The sequence below is a fragment of the Notolepis coatsorum genome, assembly GCF_963971535.1.
Source record: "Notolepis coatsorum genome assembly, chromosome: 1".
Taxonomy (NCBI): domain Eukaryota; kingdom Metazoa; phylum Chordata; class Actinopteri; order Aulopiformes; family Paralepididae; genus Notolepis; species Notolepis coatsorum.
The window spans coordinates 97120271-97133473 of NC_140165.1; the positions used below are offsets into that span (position 1 = coordinate 97120271).

A 13203-nucleotide genomic window follows, 5' to 3' on the forward strand; every position below is an offset into this window, starting at 1 on the left:
GCTACAAAAAAGCAAGTTTGCGGAGACTTCAAGTAGCTTATTATGATGCCATGAGAATATTACTTTAAAATACCTAGATGGTGTAGTGCAAGTGAAATGTCTGTGGCTGCACGGTTCAATACCTTCCAAGCTGTTTTAAGAAATCTCATGTATAAATGTATCTGTCGGCTAAATTACTCTGGAAATGAGATCATTCTCGTTTTAACAGACTTTAAGTTCAGTGCCACACTTTTCCACTCATCTATGTGGAGACATTGGCATAGCTGTCTATTTGTGGGACATTGATGTGTATTTTAAGTTATGCCTGTTCTGTTTGTAATTTTATATAGGTTGTGTATGCTTTATTTATTTTTTATCTGGACCATGAGTCCGTATTAAAGTTTGAATTTAAATTCTCTTCCATCCTCCCCTCATCTCTTCCCCTCTTTCTCTCTCTTGTTTTCTTCACACGTTGCACTGGAAGCAACTCTACTCATTAAAGATGAAGCAGTAGTATGGCTCTGTGTTGGTTAGTGTGTGTGTGTGTGTGTGTGTGTAGTTGAACATGGAGGGGTTTGTGTCATGGTACACGTTGATGAGATATGCAGGCAGCGTTTCCTTCGTCTGCTTTGCTTTCATGCGTCTCGACAGCCTCCATGTGCTGCCAGGGTTGTTTTTCCTTTAATTTGTCCTTTTCTATATCATACTCTACTCTTATTTTTTTGCTGTGTAAATGCACTTTGATGCTGTTTTGCTAAGTGTGTGTGTGCCTGGCTGCACAGTGTACACCAGGGTTGTGAGATAATCAAGATGACCTCGACTGCACCTTGAAGTAGGGGTGGGAATCACCAGAGGCCTCACGATCATACGATACTATCACGATACGATAGTATTGCGATACTAAATATATTGCGATATGCTGAGTATTGCGATATTAATATTGCGATATATTACGATGTATTACCCTTTTTCAACTGCAAAGTAAAACTTTTGTCAACATGTTTTATCTAATAAAATAAAGTTCAGTCTGTTCATCTCACTTCAATGATTTTTATTGCAGAACATGGTATTTTCTCAAGCAGACAGATGTAAACACTAGTGGTGTAAAGGTACACGTATCCGTACCGAACCGTTTTAGTACTGGACCTAAGGTTCAGTACGAATACAACGGTATGTTAACCACTAACGACCGCACATGCAGAACCTTTTTTTGCATGCATAATTTAATTCAAAACTCCAAGTTCACCCCTTCCCAAAATATAATTTGCTCAAAGGTCCAGGTGTTCGTTCAACACACACACGACAACACTGAGAGATTTTGTAATTTAGCATAGCCTCATAGTGTGGCGAACAGCCCTACAAGTACAATTAGTTACTGCACACTGCATCACCCCTGAGTGGAACATGGAAAGCCAAACTTTCCCCCACTGTACCGAAAACCCGTACCGAACCGTGACTTCAAAACCGAGGTACGTACCGTACCGTGGTTTTTGTGTACCGTTACACCCCTAGTAAACACTGTAATCTGTGTTGCATGTACCTGACAAACTGACCTGTTTGTATTACAGTCATATTCCAACTTAACTGAATGCACACGTGTGTAGACTACTGTACTATTACAGGTATTGAAATGAACAATGCAACTTCCTTATACAATATCGATAATAATTATAATTAAATATCGATACAGTATTGCCACGCAAAGTATCGCGATACTACTACTACGTATCGATATTTCCCCCCACCACTACCTTGAAGCTTGAGGTATTATGAGACATCTAACAGGATTCTTGTTGTAGCGGCTGCATGGACATTATGGGCCATGTATGAAAATCTTGGATTGAAATGGTGAATATGAGAACTAGGGCTGAGCAAGTCGTGTTTCTAACCTGCTGTATCTTCAGGTTTCTCTGTGTGTGTGAAAGGGAAGACTGCTGTTGCAGTCGCTAAGTTGTCAGTCAACAGGGATCCAAATAAAACATACTGCATAAAACTTACAGGCTGCAAAAATGAATGTTCAGATTCAGAACACCGTCAGCTTGTAAGAGACTGCCCAATAGCAAGGAAACTATAAAAGAGGAAGGGTCATCATCAATCAGAAAACCAGCGCTCTATGCTCTGCTTGGTGCCAGACTTTGGTGCCAGTTCTATTGAAGCCTGTATTAAAATTCTAAATGTACAAGCTGAGGAAATATACCCCAACCAATACATCAAACCTTGGCTAGATGCTGACATCCGAGGTAATAACCTGTTTAAATTAGTCTAAGTCAACTTTATTGTACATTTTCTATTTGTGCAAGACGTACAGAACGTTCCCACGGGGGCTGGGAGAGAGTTCAGCTTCCCGATAGCCTGATGGATGAAGCAGTCTTTCAGTCTGCTAGTCCTAGGCAGGAGAGTCCTAAATGACAAGGAGACTGCTGATCCCATTTAACTCGACGTCAGCCGAACTGAAGTTTCCACACTTGGCGCCAATGTGCGTTCACGTGCTACCCAGTGACGTGATGACCCTTCCTTCTTGTATAGTTTCCTTGCCCCAATAGTTGCCCCGATTCCTATGGTGAAGAGGGACAAACTAATTGCAGGGAGTGAGAGCGACTTGATGCATCTCCCTATTGAAGCGTCTCTCTGACACAGTATCTCTCTGACGCAGTATGCTAGCTGTGCCGTAGGCGTAGAGGAACCATCAGCACCACCACGTCTCTCTGCAGTATGCTAGCTAAGTTGTGGAGAAACCATCTGCACGACCGACACGTCATTGACCAGTCAGATCACTTGGTTGGAATTTCTTATAAGTTCCCTCCTAGAAATTGCACAACTTTACTTTGCCCTGTCTGTCCTATCCATCTCTGTCTGTCCTATCCACCGGTCTGTCCTATCCACCTGTCTGTCCTATCCACCTGTCTGTCCTATCCACCTGTCTGTCCTATCCACCTGTCTGTCCTATCCACCTGTCTGTCCTATCCGTGACCTGTCTTTCCTATTCACCTGTCTGTGCTATTCACCTCTGTCTGTCCTATCCACCTGTCTGTCCGTCCTATCCACCCGTCTGTCCTATAGTATCCACCAATCACCACTGTCTGTCCTACACACCAGTCTGTCGTATCCCCCTCTGTCTGTGATATGGAGAGTAAGGTCACCAGGAGGACTGCCTTCACACAGGCACAACAGATCTGAATTTCAACTGATTGCGGAACACATTTGATTTGTTTTCTCCCCTTGTCGACATACAATATGTGTCCCCATTGAAACCTTTGCCTGTAGGCAGTGTACTGTAGTAGGACATATCCAAGGGCACGCCGTCCCCAGATATCAACCCCAAATTTGCAGGGACCGGGGCAAGAAATGCACCGGCCAAATCTTCCCAGATAATTACTCGATTTCAAAGTGGAATTCAGTCTGTAGACTAGGTATAATTTGAGATGGTTCACCAGGGACAAAATCTTCTGCCCTCAATCTTTCTAAGTTTCCTAGCCTGCATCTAGGCTATGTCATAATGGAGTTTCCTACCCTGCATCTAGGCTATGTCATAATGGAGTTTCCTAGGCTGAAAAATACATCGATGTGTATGAATTTGCTACTTGTTAGTTTATGGCAGTTTAATCAACTTTGACCCAGTCCACATTAGGTGTGTGTGTGTACAATCTGTGTGGGTGTTCGCAATGTCACTAGTTCTGCGTGTCAAACAGAACTTTGAACACTAAAGTTAATGGATGAACCAGACGTATCTGCTGGCCATTGAAGACTACCATCGGACCATACACACACACACACACACACACACACACATGCACAATGCCACACACACACACACACACATGCACAATGCCACATACACACACACACACGCACACACACACACACACGCGCGCACAGCGCCACACACACATACATATTAAGTACCTTTTCAACAGTTTTATATGACTTTCTTGAATCTGTACAACATGTTTGTTATAAACAAGTCTACATTTTTATAAATTCATAATTTCCATCCTTGCCTGGCTACCTCACAACCCAGAGTAAAACACTGGCCAGTACATCAGGCAGGCAGTGTTCAAGCGTGTTAATCTGAGGACGTTGTAATTTCCCCATAACACCTAAATAACATTTCAGACTGCCAAGTCCATACAAAAACTAGCAAAACCCATTTTCCATAATATGTCCAATTTTTAAAGCTCCTGGTCACCCTATGCACATACACACACACACACGCACACGCACACAACCTTTGCTATCAATATAGGCTACAACCATGTTTATTCTGACACTTTCAAGGTCTGTGTTGTGTAGATATGAATATGTGTGTGTGGTGTGTGTGTGTGTGTGTGTCTCACACCTTGTGATAAGAAACAGCAGTATATGTTTTACACAATATTCTTACACTGAGAAATCCCAATGCATGCTGGGTACAGCTCTGGTTATCTCGGAACCTGTGTGTGTTTGTTTTGAGACGGGGGCAGATAGGTGGTGAGAGATGCCCTGTTTATGTAACCCAGTGGACTGGAGGGTCAATCATTTGAAGTGTTAATGTCCAAATATCACTCAGAAAACTCAATCTATGCACTTTCATGCTATGAACAACCAACACTTCAACTCGTAAAATGCTGATAATTAGGTTTGAAATCCCCGCTATACCAAGACGGACCTTTCCTTGTTTGAAGAGCTAAATTATTGTTCTGTGAACAAGCATTACAATATATAATACGTACTGTAGATGTCTAAGACTGTTTTTGTCTGTTTTTGTTGTGTGGTGTTTCTTCCCTCGGCTCCTTGCTCTAAAGGCATCAACTGAAGGGACTCTTGATGGCCTGATGGTACTTTGTACAAGGATTATACCTGGACTATGTGGACTGAATGGCAACTGTGAAGCTGTCTCTTACACAAAGCCATGTAAAAAGACTTTGCGTCTACTATAGATATATTTTTCAATCTTTAACACTTGATATGTCTAACACTGGTAGGAGGCACGAAGGAGGGACTGGTTGTCTTGTTTTTATTTTTTTCTGTTGAGGGGAGGGGAGGGGGGGGGGGGTATATATTTGTATTTTTATAAAAATAATTCATTGTTGTGCATATCTGATGTCTTGATTTAGTCTGTTCCGTCTACTTTGTTTGTATATGTGTTAAAACACTGAATACAAATAATCAAGATAGGTGGGGAGGGGCTGGAAGGCGGGTGACTGATTTAAAAAAAAAAGAAAAAAAAGTGATCTCTTTTAGCAGGGCTGCTGCCATCACATGACATTTTATAATGACAATTATTGTCATACAAATAATTTCAATTACCGATTTTTAAATGGTCTCATTCAGCGTAAAGGGGACATATTTTAGTCCTTTTCAACAAGTTAATATAGCTTTATTTGTTTATTTAAACGGATCCCCATTAGCTGATGCCTTAGCGGCAGCTAGTCTTCCTGGGGTCCAACAACATACATATATATAACATACACAGATAGAACATAAGAAAAGCATATCACAAAGAAAATGACTCATAGAATAGAGAAAAAACATGTATCGTAGAATAAAAATAAATATAAAACAGGAGATGAAAAAACAAGAGATAAAATCCAGTTAGAACAAAATAAAACTTATCAGGGTGTGCATGTATTCAAGCTGTGCTGAAAACTAACATTTTATTGTGTGAGTGTAAATAGTGTTTAAGATTTCTTATAGTAGTCTATAATTAGAGCTGAAAATTATGCACATTGTTTTTGATAAATACATTTATTTTATCCAGTTATATATAATGCTACTTGCTCACTACAGTATTTTATATTGTATTTAATATATACTTATATTAAGTATAAAAGGTATTTATTTTATTTTATACTTATTTCATACTTATATATTTTATCTAGCACACTCTCAGGAGCAAAACAGAAAGAAGCATTTCATACAAAAGTATTCTGTATGACAACTAATAAAGAAACTTGAACTTGAGACATAACCTGACTAAGCTCTGTACATGTGGCAGCCGCATAATAAATAGTGGAATCGTCGGCATACATTGTCAAATTAGCTCTACTAATTGCAAACGGCATGTCATTTTTATTTTTTATTTTTTTTTTGGGTCTTTTTCCCCCTCCATTTTCCTCCGATTTTCTCCCATCCCAATGTTAGTCGTATGCCAATTCCCAGTCCCTTCCTGGTCGCTGCGCTTTACCCCCCACAGTCAGATCATTTGGGAGAGTGGAGGCTACCACGTGCTTCCTCCGACACACGTCCAGCCAATCACCGCTTCTTTTCACCTGGCAGCGCGGATTCTCATTGAGAGGGCGTAGCGTGTGGGAGGACCACACTATCCCCCTCACGTCCAATCCGCGCTTAGCAGGCGCCCCGACCGAACTGTAGGAGTCGCTGTTTACAACGACCCGGACCCACCCCGCCAGCTTCTCCCACCCTCTGATACAGCCAATTGTATCAGTGCAGACGGCCAGCCAAGCTGGTGACAACCCCGGAGCTGTGAGCTGGATTCGAACAGGCGAACCAAGCTCACAGCTCCGGGGCTGGTGACGAACGCAATCTCCGCTCGACCACCTAACCGCCCGCGGCATGTCATTTGTAAACATTTAGAATAAGAGGGGTCCTAGGAAACTTCCTTGCGGGACCCCGCAGTCCAGGGTCCTACTGCTCGATAGAGCCCCATTAAAATAAACTCTCTGCGACCTGGCCGACAGAACTCCTAAGTCCTAACCCATTGGATTGCAGAGGATTTAAAACCATAGCACACAAGTTTAGATGTTAAAATGTCGTGGTCGATTACATCGAAGGCTGCGCTAAAATCAAGTAATACAGTACCAACGAGCTTTGAGTTGTCCATAGAGGTGAGCCAACTATCAGACATTTGAGTGATGGCGGTACAGGTGGAATGACCAGGCCTATACGCATGTTGGAATAAAGAATTGACAGTAGTGTCCATATTTTCTCTAGGTTTAGAGACCTTGTTGACAAAATAATCATTAAAATAATGCGATCTGAAGTGGCTTTCTAGACGCCATCTAATTCTACAAAAGAAGTGTGGAGGTAATCTTTTTACCTATGATTTCCTTCATTACATTACATATTTTTTTTACTGTCTTTACCACTTTCAGAAATTCTCTGAAAATAAAGGTCTTTGAGGTCCCCTAGAAATTTATTTAGCTGAACCCCCCCCCTAGCAGCCTCTATACCTCTCCGTTTCAGTCCTGTTCTCATTCTAGCAGCCTCTATACCTCTCTGTTTCAGTCCTGTTCTCATTCTAGCAGCCTCTATACCTCTCAGTCCTGTTCTCAAGTAGCTGTTTCTGTGCCTGTAACGAGTGAGGTACACCTGTACCATCAAACAAAATTCAAGGGACAACCCCTCATTCTGTAAAAACAATACAAAACACAGGAAAGGGCGATTTTCACAATAGGTCCCCTTTAAATGATTATTAAAGTATGCCTGGATCAGTGATGTGTGTCGCTTTTCGACGAGATCCATGTTGATATCGGAGCAACAAGGGAAATTAGTGTTTGAACACAAACTGAAACCACATCTAACCTCTCCATCACCTGTCCTGCACAGATTCAGGCTATTTAATCTCTTAAACATTGGACAGCCCGATGACAGGCTTCTTTGTTTTGACTAGCGCACCAGAATCAATGGCAGCGGACGTCCATTTTGGATAATCATGCCGAATTATTCCCGGTAAACGCATTACAAAAACCTTTTGTAAAACACTAATTTTCCGTGGGATTGTTATCAGCTTTGGACCTGTACTAGATCAGGGGTTCCCAAACTTTTCAGGCCAGGACCCAGAAAATAAGGCGTCAGAGAGCCGCGGCCCAATGCACATCGTCAGGCTTTTTTAATTTTTTTTAATTTTTTTTTGCCAAGCGACCGATTTTTTAAGCCAAATATCACTTCAATCCTATTAAGTTAGTTCAAGTTAGTTATTAATTTATATGTGCTATTTATGAGAGAGCTAACTTGTTGCAAAATAATAATGATAATAATAATAGCCTCATTAAAATACTATTGTTGCTTCGGTTGTTTTCAGCGTTTTATGTGCATAATCTGTTATTTAGTTTGAAATGTTCGTTGAAATAAGTAGATTTTTTTGTTTTTGTTTATTTATTAAGTTAATATAAAACCATATAGTCACATTTTAGAATACAATAGAATATAATACAACTAGAAACACTGTCCTGGCCTGCTTCTAAGTTCAGTGGCCTGACAAAAAAAAAAATAAAAAAAAAAATAAGAAAATGTTTTTTTTTTTTAATCATCTCGCGGCTGCTCGCGGCCCACCTTTGGGTCGCGACCCCGACTTTGGGAACCACTGTACTAGATAAGACTTCAGGCTATGGAACCATTATGTTTTCCAGCTCCTACCTCTCAGCTGGAACTCAAAAACGGGCATCTGGCAACAAGTAAACAGAAATGAGAGTAAACAAAACTTTTACTTCAGTGTGTTCAAACCTCTAACTCCATTTCATTAGCACTCAGAGTGATTTCTCTTTGTTGAGGAAGAAAGTTCAGAATGTTTCCTTTCAAAAGAAACCAGACTCATGCACGTGCTATAAGTATAAAGTATAATAAATCGCTAATTACTTTGGTTATGCAATCGTCAGGCGTGTTATGCAAAACTAGCCCCATTTTTTGCCTGATGCATAAGCGGTTAACACACAGATTGATCCTAATTTTAAGTAATGACCTCGACAACGGAAATAAGTTTTTCTCCAAGCTTCCAGTGATTTAGTTTTGACTTCCTGGAATTAAATGTGCACTATGACTGCAACTATTTTCTTTAGAACTATGTTCTTTAGAACATATTTAAACTACACATTCTATCATTCTATCTTATTTAGTTCACCTCTTTTAAATATTGTTGCTAATCTGCATTAGCCGAAGCTCTGCTCGCTGGTTAGAGCTGTAGAGGGCTGCTCAGGGTGTGTGAAGCTGAGAACCCTGGCACCTTCCTGATTTCACCGGTATCACTCTGCCTTGATAGATGGTTCTGCATGAAGCCTGTTTCATGAAAGGCAAATGAAGACCAGCCACCAGACGAATGGGGCTGGTAAGTTGTCCTACTCTAATTAACACTTTGACATGTTTATAGCCTACAGGTTTCCTTTGTTCCAGATTCTCAGGAACAAATCTCAAATAGTCCCAGAAACACCCATTTTCCTCAAGAAAATGCTCTAAAATAAAAAAACATATTTTCCCCCTCATGCAGAGTACTATCTATCTATAGTCTTAGTCTCGTTATTTGCTAGTTTTAGATATATCTGCCATAGAGATATCTGCCATAGAGATATTTGCCATAGAGATATCTGCTGTCACTCCAATACAATGGAGCTAAAAGGCACTGGGTTTGTAGCTCTAAGCACCAAAAAATGTATTTGAAAAACTCAACAGCAATGTCTCTTTCCAGAAATCATGACCTGGTTACTCAAAGATAACCCACATACCTTGTTGTGAGCAGTTTTATGTTCTATTCTCTACAGTAATACACCCCCCCCCCCCATTGTATATGTTGAGTGTGCTGCTCACTGCTTCGGTAGAAAGCTGTTCCTATTCAAATAAAAAAAAGTATTTGGTGAATTACCCCTTTTTAATCTTTATATTTTTTCATGTACAAAACAAAACTAGAAGGATGCTTACAGCTTATTATGGGGCGACAGTGGCTCAGGAGGTAGAGCGGTCGTCTGGTAATCGGAAGGTTCTCTGTTCAATTCCCACTCCTCCCGGGCACCGCGCTGAAGTGTCCTTGAGCGAGACACTTTAAAACCCCTAACTGCTCCCGATGAGCAGGGCAGCACCTTGCATGGTCACCCCGGCCGTTGGTGTGTGAGTGAATGGGTGAGGAACAAAAAGGTTTAAGCGCTTTGGATAAAAGCTCTATATAAATTTACCATTTACACCTACACGAGCGGGCAAAGTCCTCCCCATGTGGTTACTGCTGTCTGATGGCTGTACACTGCTCCACTGGAATGTTTCTGTTTATGAACCACAGCGGTGCAGTTGTATTTGTATTTCACTTATAAAGAACATCTCCTTGTTTGGATTCTCTCCTTCAGACTGTGTTCTGTCCCTATACTTTAGACCAGCCATCTCTTTGGCCAAATATGTGACTTGCTCTATAATTTTGAGTCACATTCTGTTATATAATGACCGTCACCAAACCATGATTTTGAGAAAAAGACCTCCAGAGTTTGCAGTAAGCTTTGAGGCTTTTATTCAAATCAAATCAAATGTATTTGTAGAGCCCGAGATCACATGGAATTGCCCCCATGGGCTTTACAAGTCAAGAAGAAACATCACAATAGAACAGAAAATACCATAAAAATCAAATATGCGACACTCCCAGACTTTCCCCAGCGAAGATGAGGACCGACTCACTAAAAACCTAGTAATAGGGAAAAAAAGCACCACAGGCGAAGGCGATGTGGAGGAGAGAAACGTCAGATGGGCTGTATTCAAATTAATTCAAACACCCATTCCCACGTACATGGCAATTGATCATATTGATTAGGCTAACTAAAGTAGAGGATGAGGATTGTATTTTTCGGATCCGATGTGAGGAAAGTTGCGCGTGTGCGTGTTTCCCCACGTTAACATTATTGGGCGAACAAGAAAAAGATTTTCTATTGTAATGCTGCTGTTCAAATATCGATTTTGTGCAAATACAGTATTGTCCATATAGCGAACATTAAATAGGCTACTTGAACTGTTCTTACGGCACAATATTGAAATAACTGTGATTTTGATTTTTTTCCCTAATGCTTCACCTATAACACAAGGCTATCTCAGGCATGTTGTAAAAGTGTTGCTGACCTGATTACAGGAGTCTAGGCATGTTGTAAACGTGTTGCTGACCTGATTACAGGAGTCTAGGCATGTTGTAAAAGTGTTGCTGACCTGATTACAGGAGTCTAGGCATGTTGTAAAAGTGTTGCTGACCTGATTACAGGAGTCTAGGCATGTTGTAAAAGTGTTGCTGACCTGATTACAGGAGTAATGATTTTACTGGGAAATTAATTAAAATAAAATACTTGTCGTTGACCGATTTGAAAGATATTTTAGAATTCCCCTCCAGTACTTTGTGCTGCACAGGTGTAATCAGTAATTCAGTCAACAGACCCTTTTCAGTACAAGTATAGTTGATTATGCCTCTGAAGCGATGTAACCAGTCCTTTTCTGCACTACAAAATATGGACAAAAAGGGGTCAAATTCCAAACCACCCAATGGTTGATTGATTGATTTACATCTACATTTACATTTAGTCATTTAGCTGACGCTTTTATCCAAAGCGACTTACAAGTTTTGTATAACAAGACAGCAGGAAGGGTACAACTCTTATCAGCTGAGTAACAATGTTCATCAAAGTGTTGAGTGCGCTAGAGTGTTGGTTAGTATATTACGGCAAAAGATTGGACGGGTTTCTCCTGTCCTAACTGGTGGGAAGTTCGTTCCACTGTGGGGCAAGGACCGAGAATAGGCGACTTCTCTTTGATGACCCTTCCGGAGCTCGGATAGGAGTAGGTCTGAGGCGGCCAGAGGATGCAGAGCGTAGGGGTCTTGATGGTGTGTAGTTAGAGACCATTGACCGGAGGTAGGCGGGAGCCGTTCCCTTCGCCACACGATATGCCAGGTCGAGGGCCTTGAAGTGGATTCGAGCGGCTATGGGGAGCCAGTGCAGGTCCTTGAGAAGTGGGGTGACATGGGCTGACTTCGGTAGGTTTGAGATCAGGCGGGCCGCTGCGTTCTGAATGAGTTGAAGGGGCTTGGTGGCAGTGGTCGGAAGGCCAGCAAGCAGTGCGTTGCAGTAGTCGAGGCGGGAGATGACTGTTGATTGGATGAGGAGTTGGGTGGCTTCTTTTGTCAGGAAGGGGCGGATCCTTCTGACGTTGCTCAGGAGGAATCAGCAGGTTCTGGTTGTCGCTGCGATGTGTGCGGAGAAGTTCAACTGGTCGTCAAGGAGAGGAAGAGTTGAGTATCATCGGCATAGCAATGATACGAGAAGGCATGAGACGTGATAATGTTTTTCTTATTTTTTATTATCTTTTCCCCCCTCCTGTTTCCGATTTTTCTCCCATCCCACTGTTAGTCGTTATGCCAATTCCCAACCCCCTTCCTGGTTGTTGTGCACTGTTGGTCCGGGAGGCCGGAGACTGTCACATGCTTTCCTCCGACACATGTGCAGCCAGCCGGCAGCCAGCCTGGCAGCGCAGATTCTCACCGGGAGAGTAACGTGTGGAAGGACACACTACCCTCCTACCCTCGCTGTGCAGGCGCCCCGACTGAACTGTTGGGGTCGCTGTCCACAACGCCCAGGACCCACCCATCAGCTTTCCCACCCCTAACACTGCCAATTGTGTTAGTATGAACGACCAGCCAAGCTGATAGCAACGCCGAGAGCTGGATTCGAACCCAGCGTCTCCAGAGTTGATGGCGAGCACCTTGCCCACTACACCACCTAGCCGCCCGAGACGTGATAATGTTACCCAGAGATTTAGTGTAGAGGGAGAAGAGAAGGGGTCCAAGGACCGAGCCCTGGGGGACTTTAACTTTATTAACAGATTCCAGAATGGGTACAATTAGAGCTGCCGCGATAACCGCATTACCGCGGTATCGCTGTTGCATCACGCTCACCGCAGAGTTAGGCTGAATACCGCGTCACTGCTGTTTTTTATCATAATAATAAAGTTGGCTTGCGGCTTGCGGCTCTGCAGATATACCCTACTCGGTTCCAAGCGACCCTATTGGTCCAGCCTGGCTCTGCGGCTCTGCAGATACCCCCTACTCGACGCGTCACACTTTGTAGCCTCTGAACGAAAACAGAACGCCGCGCCGCCATCTTTACTGCCTCGCTAAGGATGCATTTCATTCAGGATTTGTTTGCGACAGAACCAAGTGCAATAAACTAAAAAGAATGGATTCACTGTGTATTCTGCCTTATTTATTGATGAAACAAAACCGACATCAACCCAATTTACCACCGAGCGGAGAGTTTAGTGTCACAACAAGATCGCTGATGTGTTAAGTTTGTTGTTGTTATTACTACAGTCAGCCGATATACACGAGAGAGGTAACGTTAAACCCGGGTTTGCTTGGTAGAATACACAATGAGAGGTAACGTTAGCGTTGGCAGAATAGACGCAACGAGAGTGGTTAATGTTGTTATTGATTGATTGATTGAAACTGTGTTAAACTCTGGCTTGCTGCAAGCCCTCGGACATCTATGCCCACGGAGCTTT

General features: G+C 42.3%; 1 protein-coding gene across 1 annotated transcript in view; it reads left to right on the forward strand.

Moving 5' to 3' along the window:
* Positions 1-544: 544 nt before the first annotated feature.
* The window catches only part of LOC311244262 (pyruvate carboxylase, mitochondrial-like), a gene marked incomplete at both ends in the record, with an annotated part of 270486 nt that continues 257827 nt past the window's right edge, over positions 545-13203 (forward strand). The window contains 1 exon segment of the mRNA XM_084333671.1: positions 545-564. Coding sequence (XP_084189797.1) covers positions 545-564 — 20 coding nt within the window.